Source organism: Juglans microcarpa x Juglans regia, chromosome 6D (genome assembly GCF_004785595.1).
Source record: "Juglans microcarpa x Juglans regia isolate MS1-56 chromosome 6D, Jm3101_v1.0, whole genome shotgun sequence".
NCBI lineage: Eukaryota > Viridiplantae > Streptophyta > Magnoliopsida > Fagales > Juglandaceae > Juglans > Juglans microcarpa x Juglans regia.
In genome coordinates this window covers 34,493,989-34,519,193 of record NC_054604.1, presented here as the reverse complement: position 1 = coordinate 34,519,193, position 25,205 = coordinate 34,493,989, and the positions used below count along the sequence as shown (strand labels likewise).

The following is a 25,205-nucleotide window of genomic DNA, read 5'->3' as shown; positions in this document are numbered from 1 at the left end:
ACTCTTGGGGTATAATATAAATTTCAATTTGAACGATGTTGCCTTGTTACCTTGGAACAACTTTGGGACACAACCAGTACATGAGATAAGTTCAGGCTTAGAAATCACTTTGGAGCTTCCCTTCATAGTTTTGATGCTTTTCTTTAGATAAAACATATATATATATATATATATATATATATATATACTGTTTTTCATGCCATTTCCATGAATGGTTTCGATAAGATTACTATTCTTTTCAGACATTCCTTTTGAGGCATATTGTTTAAACATGAGTTTCAACAATTTAGGATTGAAAATTATTTTAAGGAGGTGACCTGAGCAGATAAAAATGCTTTTTAAACCATACAATGACAAATCAAGCTCGATGCAAATCACAAGTGAATCAAATGTAACTAAACCTAATTTCTGTACTTATTAGACAAATGACCTTAATTTTAAGTTAGAAGAGTTACAATATCGATGAAGCTGAAAGAACAGAACAAAACCACAGAAGTAGAGACAAGAGCTTGAGCAACAACCTGCAGCATCTTTTTCCTGTACAATCGGATCACCAAAGGTTACTTCATGGTGAAACTTCGAGCATGTATGTAATAAGGCCATTAGGAATCTGTCCAAAAAACTGAAGCATATGTCCTTCTGGAGCCAAATGTACTACTGGTCTTACTTTTTCTTCTTTTTGGTTTTCAGCATTTGCTTTTGTTCTTGTTCACATCTCATAACATAAAGAAAACACACAAAGCAAAGCTGAGTACAGGTGAAAGAAAAAAGAAAAAATATAGCCTCAGAAAGGCTGGAATCAAAGATATGATACAGAATCCACTGGCTTAGCTTTTCTGCTGCCTTGGAAATTGATTAGTGCATGCAGAGCCTACAATTCATCCAGTCTGATCAGGAGCTATTTTGTCCTTTTCCTTTAATTTCTGTTCTGTTCTGGAGTTGTTGTATAAACCCTTTTTTATCAGTTTCTTGACTTTTGTTTTAAGGGTTGAACCAGTCAAGCTCTAAAGCTGCTAATACAGAATCAATGGAGTAAACTTCAATTTGATCACAGCTAAAAATCAAACATGAAAATTCATCAAAATGCTGATTGAAGCAATAAAAAAAAAAAAAAAAAACAAACAAACAAACAAAAAACTCATAATATTTCAGGGGCACATAATGAAAAAGAGTTATAGCTATAAGAGGAAGGTGAATTGATTAGACCATATAACTACCAAACATTATTTCAGAGACACGTAATAAACAGCTAAAGCAAACTGCCAATCTTTAATCATCCAGAACCATCAAGTTCCAGCTTGACTGCCTCACCTTCACTGTCCCACTGGTGTGGCTTTTGCCAACCCCACCCTCTATCATTATTCATGAATTATTATTAGGAATCTAGGATTGAATAGATTATTTTTATATTTTAATTTTCAACTATATGCTGTTTAACAACCGTCAGATAATAAACACATGTTAACCTGACATGCAACGTGGCATGACACAAGGAAGAAAAATAAAAAAGCTTCAAGTAGTATATATAATTAAAAACCATTTGAGAAACCAAACAATAAAATTAGAAAATACAAAAGTTATAACCTGAATATATATGAAAACTAAGAACAATATGTAATTAGTTAAAGCAAAATTATTCTCATCAATTACTATTCATCACCTCACACCTCACACTCTATAAAAAATACTTTCGTATTCTATAAAAAACACCCAAACACCCTATAAAAAGAGTTACAGGCTTGAAATATGAGAGTGAATAGTGACTGATACATAATAAATTCCTTAATTAAAAATGGTTTAACATACTTTAAAAGTCCTTTAACCTTTTTTCTTCAATTTGACATTTTTCTTTTTTAGACTTTCAATTATTTTTATATGTTGTAGATGTTTTCTTAAGTTGTATTTTTTGTGTTTTTATATGAATTTTATTTTTTATACTATTTGACAATCTGATCACAATTATAATTACAGGAATAAAGAGTTAAAATTTAGAGTATTAAGCCTAATATACACATGGACCATTAAACAGATTTTAACTATATAACTATTGCCCAAATGGGGGAAATTGGATGAAGAAAATAAAAAAGAACAAAAAAGAAAAAAAAAATTGCTCGGAAATCATTAGACAGAGATTTACAAACATGAGAGAGCAATAAAAGCACCCTGTAAAAACTACAGTAAAAACACATTCAGAATTTGCTACCCCCTTTGTTTCTTCTTCTTTTTATCAGATTCCCATAATTACCTCGGCTCAGAACCCGATCCCAGCCGCGCCCACCCCAAACGTTGCCGGGCGGTGAGGCTCCAGCTTCCGATTCTTCCAGAAGCAAGCATCCGGTGCGAACTTTTTCGCCGACCTCATCGGTTCCGATTTGCACCGCGTCAGAACGAACGGCTCGTACCCATTGGACCCCACCAGCTTCTGCTCTATCATGCCAGCCATCGAAGCGCCGGCTCCAGGAGCCGCCGCAATAGGAAACGAACACGAAGATCGAGGCGGCTGCAGCGGTGGCGGCAGCTGCTGCTGCGCCGGATACGTTGGATTGGAATTCTCGGTGCTGACTCGTTTCTTGATCACATCCCCGCCGTTCGTTTTGTTGACCGGTCTCTCTGGGAGGCATCGGATGAAGTCCGTACTGCAAACCCAGGTCTCTTTGGAGACCTCCATGGACAGCTTCGGCTCGCACATCATTAACAGCAAGCAATCCGGCAAGCCCGAACTCCCTCTGTCTGACTTTGATCGACTTTCTCGTATCTTTGACTCTAAACTCGGATTATCTTCGTTGGTACTTGGTACTTCGGGTTTGGGTTTTTCGTGGGTCCCTGTCTCTCCGTCTTCCCGAGGCCTCTCTTGCGTCTCTTTCTCCTCCTTTGACTCCTCTGCTTCTTCGGCTAAAGCTCCAGTCTTCTCTTCTTGCCCTTCTTCTTGCGCTTCTGATTCTTGCTCTGACTGTGCTGACATTACAGAAGAAGTTGAAAAGCTAGCTACTTTGTCATCTTCTGCTTCTGGTTCTTCATGTTCGGCCTCGGGTTCATTTTGGTGGACTTCCTCATCCTTTCGAACAAGCTTGTGCATGTTTTGTTCCGTCTCCGAGTTCTCTCGAGCTACGAGATCTTCAGGTGAAGAACTCAACTGAAATTCTTCTGCTGGTACCGCCTGGCACAACCCTAACTCTTCTTCTTCCTCGTCTTCTACGTCTTCTTCAGCATTATCGTCGTCGTCGTCGTCGTCGTCTTGCTCCAATTGGTGTTCTTGTAGCTCATTGACATATTCTGGGCTCCTTTCTGGGTTTTCTTCTACACCCCCGTCTTGTTCCTCAGTAATCATGTGTGAATGCTCTCCACCATCAGGAACCCGCTTTTCACGAATCCCATCCCCTTTTACCTCTGTTTCCACCTCAACTTTACCTTGCCTTTCTTCACCCACTACCACATCCTCTTGGTCTTCTCCCTCATCTTTCTGACGCTCATCTTCATCGCCGTCCTCATCTTTCTGAACCGGGGACTCCCAAAACCGATTCGCCAAGGCCGCCATTTTCACCGGATCAGACCTGCACCTCATGAGCAACAGAGCGTTCTTGGGCGGAATACAAATACTCACCCTTGCTTCCTCTTCTTGAGCAACCTCATTCCCCTGCTCCTTAATCTCAAAGTCCCCATCAAGAATCTCCCTCCGCATACTGTGACTCCTCCTATCCGCCACTCCGTCTTCCTCTCCCACTACTAACTCTATCTCCCTCCCCTTGCCTTCACCTTCTTGCATTGTCACCAGCCACCTCCCAAACACAGCCCCACAAGAACTTCCATTTCCACTCTCACCGCCGTCCGATCTTGCGGCCTTTTCTTCCTTTTCCCTCTCGCTTGTCATACACGAAGACCGACACGGCAGGAAACAATTAAACTCAGCACCGAAAGCCCTCAAAGCTTCGCAAATTGTTACTGGTAGATGTACCCATCTTTGGTTCCGATGCGGCAAGCACTCCTGATGCTGTTGTTGTAAAATCTGGTGGCTTTGAAACTGACGATTCACATTATTCTGAATGTTAAGCTCTTGATGTGTGACAACAGTCGAATTTTGCTGCTCCACTCTCCGGAAGCTCGCTTCGCCTCTTCTTTTCGATCTCGTTCTCATCTTTTTCCCATGCTTCTTGGTCTTGACTCTCACCTGGCCAATACAGGTCACTTTGGGGGACGAAGGCTCCGGGTTTTCGAAAGCGCACCCTCGTTTCTTGCCCCCAGTTGGGAACATTGGCGACGCCTGGCCGCCCTTCATGCTGCCACTGCTTTTCAGTCTTCGGCTTAGAGAGGAGGAGAGAGAGATTTGGGATGGTTCTCTGGTACGGCCTGGGCTGAGAATGGATTTGGAGAGCTTCATGGAGGAAGAGGAGGAAAGCCGCGAGGTGAAGCAGATGAAGAGCTCACTGGTGCTACTGCTATTAGTGCTTGTTGTGCGATGGGGTCTCCCTGATTCCATTTTCAATTTTTCTCAGTAATCTTTCACTTTGTTTCGGCCATTGGGGGTGAAAGATGTGTGGGACCTTTTTTGGGACAGTCAATCGATTGGAGGAGACTATAGGATGAAGAAGATCTTTGGTTGGTGGAATCGTTGGGGCTGTGGTTTCAGAGGTACAGGCTGCAGAGCCAGAGAGAGAGAGAGAGCCCTGTCTTTAGCGAAATGTAAGTTTATGTAACCAAGTGAGTGTAGGGTCCGGTTCCATGGGCCTCGGTGTTAATAACTTATCACGACAATAATAATACCCTTACCTTTTGGACAAAGCTTTTGGACACTTGGTGCTAGAATAAAGTTCTATCACTTGCATCTAGGCAGAGGTTTTCAGTTCACACAGGTGAACAAGGAGGTTTTGTATCCTGGTTTGCACGAGGTTTTCAGTTCTATAGCTAGGTGTGGAATTCTTATGCCTTACCAGTCTGAAACTCATAAAGGAAAAGGAAAAGCCCTAAAAAAAACTGGAAAGCAATGTTTTCTAAAGAAAGTAGCTAGTGCTCTGCTTTGTGCTTTATCTCTTTTCCCATCCATTTTGGTGTACAATACGCCATCAACCAAACTGTCGCAATCTCCAAATGGTAGACCAAATTACCAATAAGGTTGATTGAGAGTACTCACCAATGTTGTAAGATTACAGATTATACTTGATGGATCTTACCACAATGTCATGAATTTATAAGGTTATCATCTCTGTTCAAGATAAGAGAAACTGGGGGACAGAATATGAGATGTATGCCCTCCAAGCAACTTTGGTCTAATAAAGTTTCTAATGCCATTAACACTCTTCAAGATGAACATTTGATAATAGCAGTAGAATACGATGACAACAAGCATTATAATATACAAGACATGCCGAGTTAAAGGCACTGACAGTGTATACTGTGCCTTAAATTCTTACCATTTGGTTTATATCTCTAATGGCATAGTGGGAGAAGAGAGTAGTCAGGACTTGATTCATATTTTTTACAGTAAAAATGTGTGTAGCATGTTCTAAGGATGGTCTTTTACATAACAACAACGTGGCCAGATCAAAGACAACAGAAGAAAAAAAGAAACGGAGATAAAAGAGGAAGTATGTATTGGGAAGAACATCAAGAACCCATGACCCATCCGTACGTGTGACCTCGTGCCTGAGCCTCTCAGCCCTCGGCCTCTCCCTCAAGAGTTACCCGCACCAACGCACAGGAGCCGTTTTTCGAAGCTAAATGACAAAGTGGCATTTTCGATATTAAATGCGACAATGAAAGTCCTTTTTGGAGGGGAGCTCACATGGGAGGGGTCGAGAGGGACGAGGTGTAGACTGTGTAAGAATCCAAAGGTGCCACGTGACCGGAGCCCAATACAGGTGGTGACCATGATGATAATCTTTCCCATGCAGGGATCAATTATGATAAAAAAAAGTATACTTCGACCCACGCTCCCTGGTAATGGGTAATTTTTTCACTGAATAAATTCCGGCTTGTACTAAGTGGTAATTTCATAGTGAAGGCCTAAGCTGCAGAAAGCTACCTCAATACAATACAATACAATAAAAGAATCATAGACCCTAACTTCAAAGTGAAATGATAACCAAAATAATGAGTGGGTCAAGGTTACTTCACCTAAAGGGAAGGGCTTTGACTAAACATTTACACCACAAGCAGACAACAAAACTATTTCTTTTCTTTTTTTTTTATTTGCTTTTTAAAAGCAGACTATAAGTTAATGATTTCTTTTAACAAAAAAATAGGATCCAATATTATAAAGGGCTTTCTGAATGTTGCCCAGAAAGCAGGAAAATAAACAAACAGCTTGAATGTGACAAAAAGAATGCTTTTTTGTCAAGGCTGTATATTAAGAGTCGGTTTGGTTTGAGATGCTCAACTCATCTTTTTATTATTTATTAATTCATAAATTTTAACTAATAAATTTTATTACTATTTATAAATCATCTCAACTCATCTCTGAATCAAATAGAGAAAAGATAATATTGTCCCTAAAGGAGACTCAACCACTTTTTTTTTTTTTTTTTTTGAGTGGAAAATAACCCACTTTGCATGTGCTTCAAGATTAGATGGTCCACGGCCGCTTTTCACTGTGTAGACGGGCTGTGCGGAAATTGAATTTGGTGCAAATTTACTCCTATGTACAAAGCCTAAGCTAATGCTATACATCAAGGCACAGAAACAGCTCACAACTCCTTACAAGTTGGACCCGTAAAAGAATCAGAATGCTTCAATGGGACCTTGAAAGGAGATGGCTCCTAAAGGGAAGAGTTTGACTACAATTAATACCCCAAACTTACCAGACCATAGAAAGCAACCGATCCCTGACCAAACAACCATTAATTGTATTTTCTTTTTTAGTGCAGTGTTACTACGACACTAGAAGATGCTGGGGTTCGAGCCAGTGCAAGACTATGCATGCGCTCTGGAGTTCATCCTCGATTAGTTTTACTCCCTACATGGCTTTGCTCTCCTACTCCCTACATGATTACTCCCTACATGGAACGGTAGTAGTAGTAGTAGTAGTAGTGCTTGGGCAAGATCAGGGCAAAGCAAGCAAGGAATGAAAAGCTGGGGTTGAAGGCAAACAGAAAATCCAAAATGGAGGTCTTGGTTCGACCCCCGTCCCCGAATCAAACAAAAAAAAAAAAAAAAACACAAACGCAGGCACCTGGGATATGGCATGGTTGCCTTGCTGCAGTTCCACAGTCCACCAGCGTTTCTTCACAATTTCAAGATGTTCTTTTAGACCTCTTTTGTACCTATATCCATATTGCAGGAAAAAAAAAATAATAAAAAAAGACATTTTGTTTCTTCAAGCTTCTGAAATTCGATTTTGCCTTACTAGGTGGAAATGGTAGTTAGAGACAAAGTTATATATGATGGGTTTATTTGGTAATTCCTCAGGCGTGCTGGCTATGGATTCAAGTCACTTAAAGTCACATACTGCCTATCTCCAGTTAACATCAAACTGAGATCAATAGCAATGAAATAATAACAAATATTTAGCATAATAAATCGTTCTCAAACATTTACACATTGCCAACTAGATATTTAATGTCTACCACGAAATCTTTCAGCTCCTGTACAAAATCCTAATACTTATTGTACTGGAACGACCTATAATGCAGTATCCACCGACCAAAATGGCACTTCAATGTGATGGCACTTGGGTCTTAAAATCCCAGTCATGCAAAACAAAAAGTAGAAGTCATGGCATATTCTTCAGTCAAGTTCGAGCACTATTTTACCGGGAATGTGCCTCTTGTCTTTGGCCTTGTGAGCCTCTCTCACCTGTGTGATGGGAAACGTTTTTTCCACGGGCATTTTCAGCTTCCCAGCTTCAGAGAGCCTGCGTATCTCATCTAAACCTTCTGAGTCAGCCCTCATGTAAGTCCACCAATATTCTGCACCATCAAAACAAAATTGCAGGCATTGGTTAAATGACCTTAAGGTGCTTGCACATGTTAATGCATATTAAGGCTATAGACACATCACAACAAGAAGGAACCAAGCATGACCCGAAGGAATGATTCTGTGAAAAAGAATAGAATATTTCTTGTAACCGTTTTAGCACAGGTGTCTCTTTGTCATTAGAGATTGTATTCTGTACTGATCTGATTGTGTCTATAAAAAGGACACACACTGTGTAATGAAGGTGCAAGGAAAAGAGTAATATTCGCAGCATCACATGCCTCTGTTTTCTCTTTGTGGCATTTACACATGCAGTTAGCATGCATTCTTATTTTCAAAGTTTCATCATAGTATCAAGAGCCTGAAGACTCACGTCTGCTCAACCATGTCTACAACCCTTCCCACCGTTCCCTCCTCCATCACCACCGCTGTCTCCCACTCTGTTACTCTCAAACTCACTCTCCAAAATTATCTACTCTGGAAACTTCAAATAGTTCCATTCCTAAAAGGCCACCAAGTTTTCGGATATGTAGATGGAAGCATTACTACTCCTCCACGCACCATTGACAACAAACCCAATCCTGCTCACTCCCAGTGGCTCATTCAAGATCAACTTGTCATCTCGGCTCTCACTTCTTCTATCTCTGAGTCACTTCTTCCTCAAGTTCTTGATTGCTCTACTTCTCAAGATGTATGGTCCACTCTCCAAAATCTCTTTGCTTCCCAATCTTCTGCTCATGTCATGCATACAAAATACCAACTGGCCACGTTAAAGAAAGGGTCTGATTCCATGCCTGAGTACTTTAACAAAGCCAAAAATCTTGCCTCCTCGCTTGGTGCTGCAGGCTATCCTCTCCCTGACTCGGAATTTGTCATTTATCTCCTTGCTGGTCTCAGTTCCGAATACGAAGCCCTAGTAACTTCTCTTACTACCAAACCCGATCCTATTTCCATCCCACAAATTTACAGCTATCTCTTAAATCAAGAATCTCGCCTCACTCATCAAACACAATCCCTCCTCTCTGGATCCCCGTTATCTGCAAACTTTACTAGTACTCGACCTCCAGATTCGTCCAATGTCTCTTCTCGTGGCCGCTTCTCCTCTAATCGAGGAGGACGTCGCGGTCGCAACTTCAATCGTGGGGGTTACTCTGGCCCTCGAAACCCCTCTTCATCCACTCACAACTTCTCTCCTCGACCCACTTGTCAATTGTGTAACAAACCTGGTCATCTTGTGATTAATTGTTATCATCGGTTTGATCATTCATACCAAGCAGCCGCTCCCCCCTCCTTGGCGGCTAATCTCACAATGTTTCCCCCATCCACGCCAACAAACGCGTGGTTCCCTGACACAGCAACCACGCATCATTTCACTCCCAAGCACACAAACCTCAACCTTGGTTCGTCTCCTTATCAGGGCACTGACCAGATCAGCATCGGCGATGGCTCTTCCTTGCCCATTCACAACATTGGCTCTGCTCAACTTAGCTCCACTACTGGCAACTACCTCTTAACTCAGCTTCTTCATGTTCCTTCTTTATGTAAAAATTTACTCTCTGTTCGGCAATTTTGCCAAGATAATCATGCTTACTTTGAGTTCCATTCTGATTTTTTTGTTGTGAAGGATTCTCATACCCAGGCAATACTTCTTCGGGGTCCTGTTGAGAACAATTTGTACGTCCTGCCCTCCTCCACAGCATCAACATCCACTGCACCCGCATCACCACCTCAAGCTCTTATCACTTTCCGCAACTCAGCTCACCTTTGGCATCTTCGTCTAGGACACCCCTCCTCACGGACCACCGCCTTAACCATCTCCAAGTATCATTTACCGAGTGTCAATAATGGACTGCCCAATTGCTCTGCATGTGTTCAAGCCAAGGCCCACGCTCTTCCTCATCCTACCTCTCCATCTCAGTCTCCAAAACCTTTTAATTTGATTTTTCTTGATGTATGGGGTCCAGCCCCTGTGTTATCTTCTAATGGTTGTCACTATTACCTTTCTATAGTTGATGATCATACCAAATATATATGGCTATTTACCCTTCAATCTAAATCCAATGTGCCTCCAATTGTTCTTGCTTTCGTCCAATATGTTAAAAATTTTTTTTCCACTAATATTCTTTCCGTTCAAACTGATTGGGGTGGCGAATTTCGTCCTCTCAAACCCATTTTCCAACAATTAGGAATTACGCATCGCATTTCTTGTCCATACTCTCATCAACAAAATGGCACCGTTGAACGTCGTCATTGACATATTGTTGAGACGGGCCTTTCCTTGTTATCTCATGCGTCAATGCCTCAAAAATATTGGGCTGAAGCCTTTCTCACTGCCTCATTCCTTATCAATCGCATGCCTACACCCCTTCTAGCCAATCAATCTCCTTTTGAACTACTAATGGGTCATGCCCCTGACTACTTGTCTCTTCGTGTTTTTGGTTCACTGTGCTGGCCCAATTTGCGGCCTTATAACAAACATAAGCTTGACTACCGTTCAAAATCTTGTGTGTTTCTGGGTTACAGCCTAGATCACAAAGGTTATATTTGCCTTCACTTAGAAACTGGCCGCAGATATATCTCAAGAGATGTTAAATTCTTTGAGGATCAATTCCCGTTTGTCAAACCTTCTGACCCAAACAATAATCCAACACAAGGGCCACTCATCTCTTTGGCCCACCTACCCATCACACCCTCACCGTCCCTCTATGAACCCATAAGCCCATTACCGCAGCCCATAAACTCGTTAATCCCAACTCCCCCTTCGTCCCCATCATCTAGGTCATCACAACATTCAGCCCCTTCTCTACCCAGTCAATCTCCAGAATCTTCCTCCACTTCAAATCTATCAACCGCCCCGTCTGTACCTCAGCCCCTTATCACGTCTCCTCAACCCACACACCCATGGTCACACGGTCCAAATCGAACATCCAATGCCCTCGCATACACTCTGACGGCACCATCCCATGGCCACCCAAACCCACTCTTTCTCTTACCACTTCTTCGGTTCCACCTTCCACACAGTCTTCTTCCATTCCTGAGGAACCCAACTCGTTTACCGAAGCCTCAAAATACCCTGACTGGCGCTCTGCCATGCATCTCGAATTTCAGGCCTTATTACAAAACCAGACGTGGGAACTTGTCCCCTTCTCCCCTCACTACAATATTCTTGACTCGAAATGGATCCTCAAAACAAAACGTAGAGCTGATGGCTCCCTAGAGCGTCGAAAGGCTCGCCTTGTGGCCAAGGGCTTTCATCAACAACCTGGCCTCGACTACTCAAAAACCTTCAGTCCCGTTGTCAAACCCGTAACCATTTTTCACTTGCTGTTTCGGCTCACTGGACCCTTCATCAGCTGGACGTACAAAATGCGTTTCTCCACGGAGACCTTGAAGAAACGGTGTTCATGCAACAACCACCTGGGTTCGTCCATCCAGATCATCCACATCATGTTTGTAAGCTCCGAAAATCACTTTATGGTTTAAAACAAGCCCCTAGGGCTTGGTTTGCAAAGTTAAGTGATAAATTAATTTCCTTTGGTTTTCAAGCTTCTCGTTCTGATTCATCCTTGTTTATTTTCAAAAATTCAATCGACTGCTTGTATATACTAATCTATGTTGATGACATAATCGTGACTGGTTCAAACACTGTGCTGATTTCAGAGTTCATTCGGTCTTTGAGTTTACACTTTCCTGTCAAACACTTGGGAAATTTACACTATTTCCTGGGCATAGAAGTCAGTTATAACTCATCTGGTCTCACTCTATCTCAGACTAAATACACTCATGATCTTCTTGTTAAAACAAACATGCATAACTCGAAATCTGTGTGTACACCGATGTCCTCTTCCATCAAACTCTCTGCCTTTGATGGCAACACATTTGAGGATCCATCTCTGTACAGAAGTGTTGTAGGTAGCCTCCAGTACTTGGATTTTACACGTCCTGACATCTCATTTGCTGTCAATCGTGTCTACCAATACATGCACTGTCCTCGCCAGCCCCACTGGCAGGCTGTCAAACGCATTTTACGCTACCTTAACCACACTAAGTCTCATGGTCTCTACTTTCAGTCTTCCTCCACTCCCACCATATCTGCCTTTTGTGATGCTGATTGGGCTGGATGCCCTGATGATCGCCGATCCACTGGTGGTTTTTGCGTGTATTTTGGGACTCACCTTGTCTCTTGGGGGTCGAAAAAGCAGCCAACAATAGCTCGGTCCTCTACTAAGGCCGAGTACAAGTCAGTTGCTAACACAACTTGTGAGATTCTATGGCTACAATCTTTACTCAAGGAACTTGGAATTTTTTTAAAAAATCCACCTCTCCTCTGGTGCGACAACCTAGGCGCCACCTATTTATCAGCCAACCCTGTATTACATTCTCGAACCAAGCATGTGGAACTAGACTTTCATTTTGTGAGGGAAAAGGTTGCTGCCAAAACACTCCAGGTGTCTTTCATCTCCACCAAGGATCAAATTGCAGACATTTTCACCAAACCACTCTCTACAGCCAGATTTCAACATCTACGGTCAAGCCTCAACATCACAGCTGTAACGCTTGACTCGCGGGCGGGTATTAAGGCTATAGACACATCACAACAAGAAGGAACCAAGCATGACCCGAAGGAATGATTCTGTGAAAAAGAATAGAATATTTCTTGTAACCGTTTTAGCACAGGTGTCTCTTTGTCATTAGAGATTGTATTCTGTACTGATCTGATTGTGTCTATAAAAAGGACACACACTGTGTAATGAAGGTGCAAGGAAAAGAGTAATATTCGCAGCATCACATGCCTCTGTTTTCTCTTTGTGGCATTTACACATGCAGTTAGCATGCATTCTTATTTTCAAAGTTTCATCAATGCAGGGTACAAAAACCGTATGAAGATGTGTAATTCATAGAATTTGAAGACAGAAATTAATATGAACAAACACACAATGAAGAGGCCGCGTGTATTATAAGGAGAGCTAATAGGCATTAAAAAATGATCAATTATGGGATCAAGGTTGGAACCCATTACAGAAGACATTGGAATTTGTCAAAATTTCATTCTGGAAGTTAGATATGTACGTTAACAGAGAGTTAAATAGAGTTGCAGATATGTTGAGACCATTTGAGTCATACCATGGACAATAACGGTAAGTGGACACCAAAATTCCCTCATCTAATAAAATGTTTTATAAAGATGGCAGTAGCCATTCCCTCCACGTGCTATTTATTAATTTTTATTTTTAACCCTGAATTTTTTCTTTAGCATAAACTCGTTCTTCTGACAAAGATCCGCAACCTGATTTGAGTCAAGGTTTATAGTTTCTCACACATGCACAACTGAACTAGGCTCTAAGAAAGATAACCAAGGACGAAGGTATTCCTAAACTTGGTGCACAACAACCCCCTTAGAGAAGGCCTAAGCAAGAAAGGAGGAGAAGTGAAGTTTGGGCCCTAGAGAGGTTTGATCCTCCAAATTCTGAATACAAGGTAATTAACACTCACAAATTGTTTGAGGAAGGACCTTAACTCCCTAAGATCTTTTCACAAGGGTGATAATATATTTCTGAATTCATTATTTATCAGATTAGAGATGTATGCTGCATCAGATTAACGACTACACTCAATAAACCACAAGCCCAATAACAAGAGTGCCACAACAAACAATCAAAGTGTTTCATGTACGATCATGTTTTCGCTTCTTACTTCCCCGTTTATAGCCTTTTACTTGATCTTGTTTGGCATTTGTTTTTTTTTGTACATTGATCAAAACTTTAAAAGCAACCTACACTGAGGCTAAAACAGGGACTTTTGAACCAACAATTTATTGAGAAATTACAAAATGTTCAAATATATAATCAAATATTCTGCTAAAACAAAGATGTAGCCTATAGCTTTTTACCTATTCCATGAGAATAACGGTATTGAATTTGTTTCTTCAGTAAGACAGCCGTAGCTAAAGGAAGCCCAACAGCTAGCCCATACCTATCAGCCAAACCTGCAGCCTCACCCTACAATGTAAGAGGCTAAAAACTTCAAACGCTCATGTGGCAGAATTCAGCAAAGGAGAATACAGAAATTATTTAGAGAAAACCATGAAATTATCTCCTACCTGAAGTGTCATATAGTGTCCACCTCTCTTCAAGAAGTTGATGCTTATTCTTTCTGTTTCTGGTACACCAATAGTGTCCAAAACAGCATCAAACTGCCCTTTTATTGCCAACTCAAGGTCCTGTAAATTAATGAAGAAATTTCAGTATCCGTCCACATTCCAATCAAATCACTATCTAGTAAGGTATCTGAAGAGAGTGATAGTGACCTCTGCAGTGTAGTCAACTGCCTGCTCAGCACCGGCCGCCAATAATCGACTAATACTTTGACTTCCACATGTAGTTGTAACATGGCATCCTGCAGCCACTGAAAGCTGAATTGCAGCAAACCCTACTGCCCCTCCACCACCCACAACTAATAGTCTTTGCCTGTGAAGATGAGATCAAGGATGCATTTCGAGGGAATACATAATGAAAACCTAACATAAAGAACATATGGTAACTTTGGGTTGAAAAATGCATGGTCACATATCTCATCATTTTTGCCAAAGCTCATGTAATGAACTGAAAAGTATGTAATTGCTATCATATTAAAATTGCATACCAGTTCAGTATCAATCATACCAGCATATCCCAGTGAAGTGATATTGTAATAAAAACACAGGGCCAGTCAAGCACCATCAATGGCTGACACTTGTTAAATAAGCACGTCCACATTCACACAATCAACTCAAAAATGCTAAATTCAGAAAACTTTCAGGAAAATCTTTTTGTAAAACCGTCCTCATTTGTAAAATTATTGTCCAAATTCCTGAAATAAATTCTTCTCAGATTTCAGCCATTTTGTGGTGAAGACTCCAATATATATAATGGTGACAGCTTTGTGCTTTCAATACTATGGAAAAGAAAATGAAAATGAAATGTATAAACAATACAAAGTAACTCAGTATTTATACACCTTAATGAAAAAAGAAGTGGCTAAGAAATGGCAAAGAAAACGTATTTGAGAGAGAGAGAGAGAGAGAGAGATCAAACCATACCCCTCGCTTATCCTAGCAGTACCTTTTAAACCACGCCATGCTGTCAGTGCAGCAAAAGGAATGGCGCTTGCCTCCTAGGAGCACAAAAGGTATATACAAAGTCAATCTCCGCAGACAAGGAAATATGCACATTTTAACAACTTTTCAATTATGTTATTCATCATATGTTGAGAGATGCAGTTGGGCCACATGTCATATGGAAATAAGAAACTCTGGACTGCAACAAGAAATGTTATCATCACAACTTATTCAATGTTTTCTCCATAAATCAACCATTTCTTATTAAAAAAAACTAATTTTATGTTTTCTCGCATGAAAATTCCAAATCACAGGCTAAAACAAGGTATGGAAATAACAACCACAGTTTTTGCAACAGTACATTCTGAAGAGGTGATTTTCAGAATTCAAAGTACTGCTCATCAATCAAATAATCTGAAGCCAAATTATTTTTTGTTTTCGTTCTCTTGACTACCTGTAATGTCCAAAAATGATATTTTTTTGCAGCTTTTTAATTTTTTTTTTTTTTGTCCACCTCAACAATGATGGGGCATTCTGATTATTAAACATCACCGTTCAGCACTTTGTTCAAAAGGACACAAAAGTTTATTGAAATAATCCCGTAAATGTACTTCATTTGGCACTACAACAGATTTTGATAGTTGCGATGAAAATGTCCACTCACATGAGGTAAAGATTTATGTCAATAATGCTTCGGCTAAAAACGCAAAACGCTCCAATATTTACCACATGTGTAACTCCAACGGGTTTGGGAGCAAGCTCATCTTCAGAAAGAATAGCATAGTCAGCATAAGTACCCCTAATGGCAGTAGGATGCAATGCCCCGAAAACTTCTTGCCCAACACTCAGTGACCGAACTGAAGCTCCAAGCGCTGCCACTTCACCACTAATATCACGCCCCAAAATGAGAGGTAGATGTGGTTCAAATATGGAACGACCATAACCAGATCGCATCTGAAAACATTAAAATCTAAAACATTCAATATGTGCCCAGAGTGGAAGGAAATGGAAGGGGCACCGGGTATGGCAGAAGATTGGACTGTTTAAGCACTGCACATAGTTAATATATATATATATATATATATATATATATATATTTAAGCATCCACAGGAGTTGCAGAAAAAAAATAAAAATCTTACGCTAATTCTAAGATTGTAAAATTGGTGGACATTCAAGATATTCCGGATAATTTTTTTTTGCGGTTTAAGTATATCTAATTGCAGCAACGAATTTACCAAGCTTCCAGCACACGAACAAATTTTAACAAAAAAAAATGAGAGCATACTCTGGTATCGAGGGGATTAATGGAGACGGCACGAGTGCGGACGAGGACTTCGCTGGGCTTGAGATCGGGGACTTCGACGTTGGGCCGGAGCTCAAGCACCTCCGGGCCACCAAAGCGCGGCAACACCACGGCTCTGCAGCTGGTAACGATGCCTCTCAGCCCCACAGCCATTGAATTCGGACTAAGAAAGTTTCTGTTCATTGCGAAGCTCCGAGACCGCAGAATTCGCATTTTTCTATAAATTTGTGAGCTGAGAAAATTATTTTGTTATGTAATCGGAAAGAGAGAACAAAAGAAGAGTCGGAGCATTCGACAGGGTTTGGTAAATCCGGGAATCAAATCGAATCAATAAATGGAGAGAAGAGTGCAAAGTGAAGACGTGTCTGTGTTTTGGTCCGCAGATATGGCGGGGGGAACGTTGGGCTTGTTGCTAACGTGCGCCATTGACCATCATTTTGATCAGCCGCGCCGCCGACTTTTTTTTTTTTAATTTTTTTTTAAATAAGATCATCTCAATATTATTCATTATTATTAATAAATTTTATTATTATTTACAATTCATTTCACCTTATTTTTCAATCTAAATGAACTAAATTTCAGTAAAATACATTAAAATTTAAATGATTATTAAGAAAACACTTTTTTTTTTAATTATTTAATAGGACATGAATAATAAGATTTTTCAAAAGAATAATTACTGCCTCATCACTCACCAGTGAACGCAATAACGGATCTGTTTCATCTTATTTTCTCACTAATAATAATTAGACAAATAAAATTTGATTTGGTCTTTATAAAAAATAAAAGTAACTAATTTTTTTTTTATAATTTTACTACATATAATAGAATATGCAAACGTCGTACAGTCACTTTAAAAAAGAGTAAAATTTATTATTAAAAATTAAATTTTTTTTTATATAAATCTTATATTTATTCATTTTTATGAAAATGATTACACGACACATAGACACGTACGACTGTAACTATCATTTTTCATTTGCGTGTCTCGAAATTAAAAAGCTTTGATACCTTACAGATTAATATACAATGGTATAATGCTTTGCTCCGAGCCCAAGGAAACTTGAGAAAAAGATTATATCCAAACAATTGGACATGGTAACAGCTATAATTTCTTCATTCTCTCTCCTTTCCAGTTTGCTGTTCTCAGCATTCAGAGAAATCGCGAGCGTAATTTCATGTTTAATAATCATAAAGCTCAGACGAAAACAAAAAGAAGTGATAAGGGAAACCATCACTGAAGAAGACGTAAGACTTTTGAAAGCGACAATAAAAATAAAGATCATAGCAGAATGTCTGATCAACCTTCTATTTTGCTTCTGGCCTGTTCTATATAGAGCCACCGGCAGCATTGCTGCTCCCGGGTGCAGCACCTGGAGGAACAATAGAATTTCCTGCGATGTTAGTGTTGCTAATTTCAGCTTGTTTTGGTTCTGGGGCTACTGTATGAGTGGCTACAGAAACATTGGCATTCGATACTGGGGCCACCACAGCTGCATCGACATACCGCTGCTTTTGCATTGTTTCGGCAGAAGTGCTAGACCTTGGCACAGTAACTGCTGACGGATCCATGCTAATTTTCTGTTGTTCTATGGATGCTGCTGCATCATTCACGGCGTGAAGTTGATGCAACCTGTAGTCAGTTTCGGGCCGACGGCAAACCTTTCTCAGTGGCACAATTTCCTGAGGGTTAAAATTTATGAAGCAAACAAATTAGAGAAGATCATAAACTGCATTTGAATGGGCATAACACTGCTATCATTAAGTCCTGTTTAAGAGTCGATGCATCTTCTGTTAAGTACACAGTACGAGTTATTGAATACCATCTCCAGTGCCTTTTGATAAAGTTGTAATGTGCTCAGAAGATAAAGCACATAAAAGAAAAACACAACTACAGATATTGAAAAATGTACAACCAAAATAGTCATCCAATTGATATTAAAGATGTCAAAGAAAGATCATATTTTTAAGACCCTATGAAACAACGAGTATTGGACGTTGGGGGCTGCATATTATGTTTGAATTCACATCCAGCATCCCTAGAAATCCATTCCCAAGACCAAATGAAACAAAGTTGCATTTATAGCATTCATGGGCATCCGTTCCCATTAGTCATTCCAATGGAAGTCATTACTTAACGGTTAACAGGGTACTCATGCTTGAACTGCTCACTTCATAACTTAAGGGGGATTTATTTCTACTGTATAGCACTTAAATTATTTCGCTGGAAACCCTTGCCAAATTGCATTTATTGATCCTCACCTTTTCCCCACATCAACAAACAAATCCAGTTAAATCACTCTTCCTTCAGTTTTGTATCAAGAAATGATTTCCTTCAAACCTAAGAACAGGAAGGCGCGGTGGGGAAAGGATAAAAGGCTTATATTGGCTGAAATGCCATGGTAAATTGCAAGGAAAGGAGTGAATCAAAATTTTCAGTCGCTTTCGTGGCCTCTTGAAATCAAATGGATTCCCTGAAGCATTAGATAATAAACACCTACATGACAAGGTGTGTATGGGACTCAAATCTTACTGTTGAACAGAAACTCACATAGAATGATCACAAAGAAATATAAAAATTCCACCATGAATAGAAAAATTGGCAACCTAAACAATGTAAAAGAACCCAACATCATACAAGTCAGAAAATTTATATCTGATAGGCCAAGGAGAAGAGAGAGAGAGAGCTAAATTATTGAAAAACAAAAGAGAATGAAATCCCAAACTAGGAAAATACGGGCAATTATATACCTCAGACTGATCATGATCGTAGCGCACTAAAAACCTACAACGACAACCTCTCACATCATGCCTTCGTCTTTGTGCATCAAGGACATGGGCATCAAAGTACAGAGCCTGCTCTTTACCTTCCTGAAAATTTTTAGAACATTAAACAAAAAAGTTCTGAAATCTTTTTTTTTTTTATTGCCACCGGGTGTCCGAGAACAAAGTCCCGCCTAATCCCGGGGGTGCACAGGCCTTCAGCAAGGAGTTTCCCGCAACTGCACCTCAGATAATTTAAGGGAAAGTTCCCCCAATCCCATGGCCCCTAGAAATTGTTTGCACCCAAGAGGATTTGAACCTTAGACCTAGAAGGAGCAAACCACCAAGACCAAGGCCTTTACCACTTGAGCAAAGTTCTGAAATCTGATTAGAATAACTCCTTTTATTTCTGTTTATTATATATATTTCCTATTGACACTTGCATAAATATATTCCCACCTGAAAACAGAGTATAAGATCTCCAGGAAGAACTGCTACACATTCTGAAGATTCACATGGGAGAGACCGTGGCCTGACATGCTTGCGAACATTAACCCACTCATCCTCCTCAGGTCCAAAACCAGAAAAACGGACCAGTACTTCCTGAAACATCCAGCAAGACGACAGAAATGATGTGAGGTAAGCAGCAGGTTAAGGCCAAAAAAACTTGTCCCAAAACATAACGCCAATATTATTTCCATTTTATGGCACACTTTATAAGGACCAAAATTTAAGACAAGCATAGCAATAGCGAGGGATTGACTAGGGAGATAAGGACCAAACCAATCAAGTACTCGGACTTAACACCTTCATGACTAATCTTTCTCCCAGGAAACAAGGAATTATCCTATGACCATTAATTCACTCAAAATTAAGTGATTCCTAATAATAATGTGTAAAGAAATCACAATGTAAAGGGCTGCATGGACACATATGAAACGAATATTTAGAAAAATTAAAAAAAAAAATGTGTTTTAAAAAACTCAAGTATCTTTAATGATGTTTTTTATAAGTAAAGTAGCTTTAATAATGTATTGAAGAACTTGAAACTTACTGGATCGCCAGTTTCCAAATATCTGTGTGAAAGAAAAGAAGCAACGTCATACCTAAGAAAAAAAAAACCAATAGTTTTAGATTAAATAGAAATAACTCATTCACCAGAAAAAAAAAAAATGACAAGTATCAGATAGAATACGGGAAGCATAAAAAATATATACACTAGAATTACTACACATAAATGACAGGAAATGCTAACCATGCACCATCCCTCCCAGATTTGGCTTCAAACTCCATAGGAGAATTTTCAGGAGCACCCTTTCCTGCGCTTGGAACTGGCTAAAAGAAAATGAGACTAGATATATTGGAAATAGGACATGTAGAACTAGATGCCTAACCAAATAGGCCTCAGAAAATGTGGAGGATGCCTAGATATTTGTTACACCTTGTAATAGCTCGGAATAGGAAATAACAAACACGTCATGTGCATGAAAGCCAATAAATTCACATATTGAGCTATATACAAGACTGCTTGACAAAACTAGCAGATTTAAAGCCTCATTTGGTTACACATATGAGATGAGATAAAAGTTGAAAGTTGAATAAAATATTGTTAGAATATAATTTTTTAATATTATTTTTGTTTTGGGATTTGAAAAAGTTGAATTATTTATTATATTTTGTGGGAGTTTGGAAAAGTTGTAATGATTATATGAGACGAAATGAGATGGTTTGAACTGTGTAACCAAACCAGGCCAAGTTAAGCACTCTAATAGATATGGAGCGACGTATATAAATTGAAGAAATCTGAGTAGTAAGTGACTTTAATCTGGCTACCTGGCTCTATTTCAAGCAAGCACATAAGACCAAAAGTCCAGAACAAGCAAAGGAGGAGGTAATCAAAACTTTGAACACAGAGAGGGACACATCCTACCTGAAGGAGCAGGTATAGGAGCAGGTATAGATTGTGACACATTTATCACTGAAGTTGAATCATCCTGAGGCATAGGAGAGACATTTAACTTCCCAGGAGCCTTACTTAGTTTTGCCCTTATAGCATACCGCCTATTTTGGAACCAATTCCAAACCTAAAATGAAGATTCTAAATGAGAACTTGATTCCAAATGATTCCTCCTCAGGAAAAAATACAGTAAGTTTTCATACTTGCTTCATCTGAACTGTTATCTTGCCTTTACGCTCCGCTGACTCACTACATCAAAAGACAGATACATCACAAGTACAATTTCAATGATTAACATATTGAAAGAGATGAAGGCACACCTGAATTTCTCAGCAAGTGACACGAGAACATCACGTGATGGCATAGTATTATTGTGTTGTTGCAGAATGACGTCCATCTCCGCAACCTGGGTAAAGGAGCAAGACATTAAATAACTTAGGGTCTAAAAATTATAGCTAGAATCTCCATCAAATGCTATTTTTCTATTCTGTTCCCATATTAATGAAGACAGTTACTAATATGGCATCATGAACATAGAAGTCAACGAGAAGATCTACCTCTGCCTGCGCGTTCAGTGCAAAATGCAATCTAAGTTACAAAGATACCAAACCACACAAGACAAAAAGCTATAAACAGATACCGGGCAGAGGTAGAGAACTAAACATTATATATATTACAAACATGTTATTCATAGCACCATACATGCATCTACCCTCCAACAAAAATAAATTTGAAAAAAAATGAGGAAAGGATATAATGAACAAACAAATAATTCAATAAATTACGCCGATAACTGCAATAGAACGAACCCATTTGACGAATACTTCAACTTCGAATTTGACACGTATTCACATGCAACTGTAAATTCAACGCTCTATATTAAATCAACCACCAACCATAGAATTCAAAAAACCCAGAAAACGTAGCAAATAGACCTGCAATTTAGTTGACCCATTTAATAATTTCACCGCTAAATTTAAAATTTAGCGCGCGCGCACGCACACGAAGGCACATATCCAAAACCCAGAAAATCAAGAAAAGGAATTTTTTAAATCAAGCTGACCCATTAAGCAATTTACACTCCAAAACCCAAAAATTTGGCTTCAATTCTGTAATATGTCAAAACAATACATAAATACATACCTCATAAATCCATATACAGGTTTCCCATACTCGTAGATAGAATTATCAATCGCAAATTAGTAACACAAAAGTTGCAGAAGAATAAGAAAAAGAAGATACCTCATTTTGTGTGAAGCGGAAGGCAGGGCCTCCATTACTAGGAGGCCGACCCATAATCTCTTCCCCCTCTCTCTCTCTTTATCTCCCTCGGAAACAAAGTGCTTCAACGAGAAAAAAAAAAAAAAGAACGTCGGTCGACTCTGATCAAAGATTCAAAACAGTGCCTGTGTTCGCCAAAATGGGTATTATAATTACTAATTAGAATTTAGAAGGCTCTGTCTGAGTGCTGTACGGCTGTCGACTGTTTAAAAAATCCCTGCAAACTTCCGATGGCAGAGAGAGAGAGAGAGGCGTGTTGGTCCGTTGGAGTGCAAACAGCGAACATTTTAAAAGTAAATCGAAAGTCACGTGACTATTGAGGGGACAGAGTTATTTTTGCTCTATTCTTGGAAAATGATACTCCTGTTCTTTAAACCAATCACAATCTTCCTAGATAAATTTTGCTTCTCCTTTCCTAAGAAAAATAAATAAATAAATAAAAGTACTATATTCATAAAGAAATTTTATAAAAATAAATTTACAAACTGGTATTATATCGATTTTAATTTTATATTTTGATGTATCACATCAAGTCACGTTAGTTTATACCGTTTATAGGATGAGCAATGCTACACAACTTCCCAACCTCCACACTAGGGGTGCTACCCGCCCCCGCATGGGCGGGAGTTTGTTTTTTTTCCCCGTACCCTGCTCCTGCCAGTGCGGGGGCGGGGTACCCCGTCCGTCAACCGGGGGGGGTGGACCCCAATTCGTCCCCCCTAATGGGCCTTTGGCCCAATACATTTTTCTAGGCCCTTTTTGGGCCCAGAATTTAACTAAAAAAGTTAAATATATTTAAAATTTGAAAAAATATATAGTATATACATATATATATAGATAAAACTATATACTAAATTTCAACTATTAACTATTAAGTTATTACAAACTACAATTTACAATTATACAAATTAAGACTCTAAGAGAACTAATAAACTTAAACTATTACAAACTCCTCTAAAAATATTAAATATTACAAATTGTAGCAACACTACACTTAATTGTAAATTAACAATTATAACTCATAATTTTTCAATTTGATCAATTTGGGATGACGGCGTGGCGCTGTGGAGGGGTGAATTCACTAAGTGGTGAGTTGTGTCGACTGCTGTGAGACTGAAAATCAAGATCATAAACGTTAATAAGTTATAAAATATTAAAGGCTGAAATATTAATAAGTTAAAAATAAAACAAATTAGAATTATAAAATTATAAAATGAAACAAATATTAAAATACAAAATATTAAAAGTACCTTTTGAGATGAGATTGGGATTGAGCAATTGAAATTTGAGATGAAGATGAGGCAGATGAGCATAGATCGGTCATTAGGATTGAGCATATGTATAATTGTATATTGAGAATATGAAAGCTAAAATAAAAACAAGCAAAATAATTATATACTAAAATATGATATAAAATTATAAATAAAAAAAATAAATAAAGGACAAATTGTGCAAACTATGGCAATGGTGGGTCCAATACAAAGTCATACTGCATCGGGGGTAGCCGTAGACGTCGTCTCATGTATCACTATAACAATAAAATTTGAAATTAAATTAATGAATACCAATTAAATAAAAATAAATTAATTAATAAGAAATTAGAAAATGAAATTAAAATAAATACCAGATCCAGGCTGATCACCACCCTCCTCCTCGACGTCAGTCTCCTCATACTCAAGAACATCCGGAACATAAATTGGAGTTCTCTTGATCCAATTCTGCGTGCAAATCAAAGCCTCCACAGTGGTAGGAGATAATGAACTCCGAAATGAATCAAATACACGCCCTCCGGTGCTAAAAGCTGACTCCGAGGCTACGGTGCTAATAGGGATGGCCAAAAAACTGTGGGCTATCTCTTCAAGGATGAGATACTTCACGGCATTCACCTTTCACCAACTTAATATATCGAACTCTCGTGAAAATGGTATTACCTCCGCTGCTAAGTATCTGTCTATCTCTGACTGTGCCTCTACATAACTTCGCATTAAGGGGGTCTGCTCAAACCTCTCACCCCAGTTCAATCTACTTCTTTTCCCAGTATCGACTTCTTGAACTGGTGTGGGGGTAGGTGTAGGTGCCGCAATATTACCACCCCGCAGGACGGTAAACTCATCAAATAATCTACAAAAGGTTTCCCAAACCCTTGCTGCAATAAGCTCCACCCATGCTTGCCCGTACGCAAGGCCAAATCCAAATACCATGTCATCCACCTTAAACCTCGGGTCAAGGACGACAGCTACATATAACAAAATATTAGCCCTAGTAAAATCTCTCCAATACTTGTCGTACTTTCACCTCATAACCAATGTCATATCCCGCAGCCTAAAGTGACCACCCGTGACCATATCATCCAATTCTTCTTTTACCTTACATATTTGCTGACAGAATTGATGGAATGTAGGGTACAAAGTTTCAGATATTGTCGTGGTGACCTAAAAAAAAGCTTTAAAAAGTCTACAAAAATATATACAATCTCCCAATCATCATCTACGGGTTTCCCCAATCCCCCGTGATCATCAAAATATTTAACATATTGGATGTCTTCATCACCCAATATTGCAAATGCCTGCATATATTCTTGGGCCGCCTCCAACATAAAAAATGTTGAGTTCCATCGTGTAGGCATATCAGTACAAAGGCCCTTTTTGGATGTTAGGCCCGCAGACCTTGAAGCAATATTGAATTTCTCCAACCTCGAAGGAAAAGATATCACTCATCTCACAGCAGTCCTGACTCGAGCAATCGAGTCATGAAGATCCCTCAAACTATCAGTAACAATAAGATTCAGAATATGTGCCGCACATCTCACATGCAGACACTCACCACCCAAGATTGTCTTATTTGCCTCTCTAAGATAGGTCTTCAAATATCTCAATGCGACATCATTAGACGAGGCATT

The 25,205-nt window shown here is 39.3% G+C and overlaps 3 protein-coding genes across 4 annotated transcripts; all 3 read right to left on the bottom strand.

The window, feature by feature from the left end:
* Window positions 1-673: 673 nt before the first annotated feature.
* Window positions 674-5,014, bottom strand: LOC121234632. The gene has a single exon (XM_041130643.1). The coding sequence runs from the start codon at window positions 4,472-4,474 to the stop codon at window positions 2,252-2,254; it is 2,223 nt and encodes a 740-aa protein (XP_040986577.1). The 5' UTR covers window positions 4,475-5,014; the 3' UTR covers window positions 674-2,251.
* A 2,464-nt stretch (window positions 5,015-7,478) lies between these two features.
* On the bottom strand, window positions 7,479-16,772 carry LOC121234623 (reticulon-4-interacting protein 1, mitochondrial-like). Of its 2 annotated transcripts, none has more exons than XM_041130635.1 (7): window positions 16,288-16,772; window positions 15,728-15,955; window positions 14,984-15,057; window positions 14,213-14,372; window positions 14,006-14,125; window positions 13,796-13,904; window positions 7,479-7,898 (listed from the first exon to the last, which is right to left on the bottom strand). In XM_041130635.1, the coding sequence occupies exons 1-7, from the start codon at window positions 16,516-16,518 to the stop codon at window positions 7,717-7,719; spliced, it is 1,104 nt and encodes a 367-aa protein (XP_040986569.1). In that variant the 5' UTR covers window positions 16,519-16,772; the 3' UTR covers window positions 7,479-7,716. The 2 variants fall into 2 exon arrangements, with proteins under 2 accessions (XP_040986569.1, XP_040986570.1); XM_041130636.1 differs by having other exon boundaries at window positions 15,006-15,057; window positions 15,799-15,955.
* Window positions 16,773-17,394: 622 nt separating this feature from the next.
* LOC121234624 (protein SAWADEE HOMEODOMAIN HOMOLOG 2-like) lies at window positions 17,395-22,573 on the bottom strand. Its single transcript, XM_041130637.1, has 9 exons — window positions 22,268-22,573; window positions 21,346-21,431; window positions 21,229-21,274; window positions 20,999-21,152; window positions 20,324-20,399; window positions 20,123-20,174; window positions 19,528-19,671; window positions 19,057-19,176; window positions 17,395-17,988 (listed from the first exon to the last, which is right to left on the bottom strand). Exons 1-9 carry the CDS (start codon window positions 22,319-22,321, stop codon window positions 17,635-17,637), a joined length of 1,086 nt encoding a protein of 361 aa, XP_040986571.1. The 5' UTR covers window positions 22,322-22,573; the 3' UTR covers window positions 17,395-17,634.
* Window positions 22,574-25,205: the final 2,632 nt, after the last annotated feature.

What these genes read in the sequence shown, in the direction of transcription:
- LOC121234632 (XM_041130643.1), bottom strand. Translation starts at nt 4,474, where the DNA reads ATGGAATCAGGGAGACCCCATCGCACAACAAGCACTAATAGCAGTAGC.
- LOC121234623 (XM_041130635.1), bottom strand. Translation starts at nt 16,518, where the DNA reads ATGCGAATTCTGCGGTCTCGGAGCTTCGCAATGAACAGAAACTTTCTT. An exon ending in ACTGCTAGGATAAGCGAGGG is followed by an intron (nt 14,373 to 14,983) that starts GTATGGTTTGAT and finishes TCATCTTCACAG; the next exon opens with GCAAAGACTATTAGTTGTGG. An exon ending in CAGTTGACTACACTGCAGAG is followed by an intron (nt 14,126 to 14,212) that starts GTCACTATCACT and finishes ATTAATTTACAG; the next exon opens with GACCTTGAGTTGGCAATAAA.
- LOC121234624 (XM_041130637.1), bottom strand. Translation starts at nt 22,321, where the DNA reads ATGGGTCGGCCTCCTAGTAATGGAGGCCCTGCCTTCCGCTTCACACAA. An exon ending in TCACTTGCTGAGAAATTCAG is followed by an intron (nt 21,275 to 21,345) that starts GTGTGCCTTCAT and finishes CTTTTGATGTAG; the next exon opens with TGAGTCAGCGGAGCGTAAAG. An exon ending in ACGATCATGATCAGTCTGAG is followed by an intron (nt 17,989 to 19,056) that starts GTATATAATTGC and finishes TTTAACCCTCAG; the next exon opens with GAAATTGTGCCACTGAGAAA.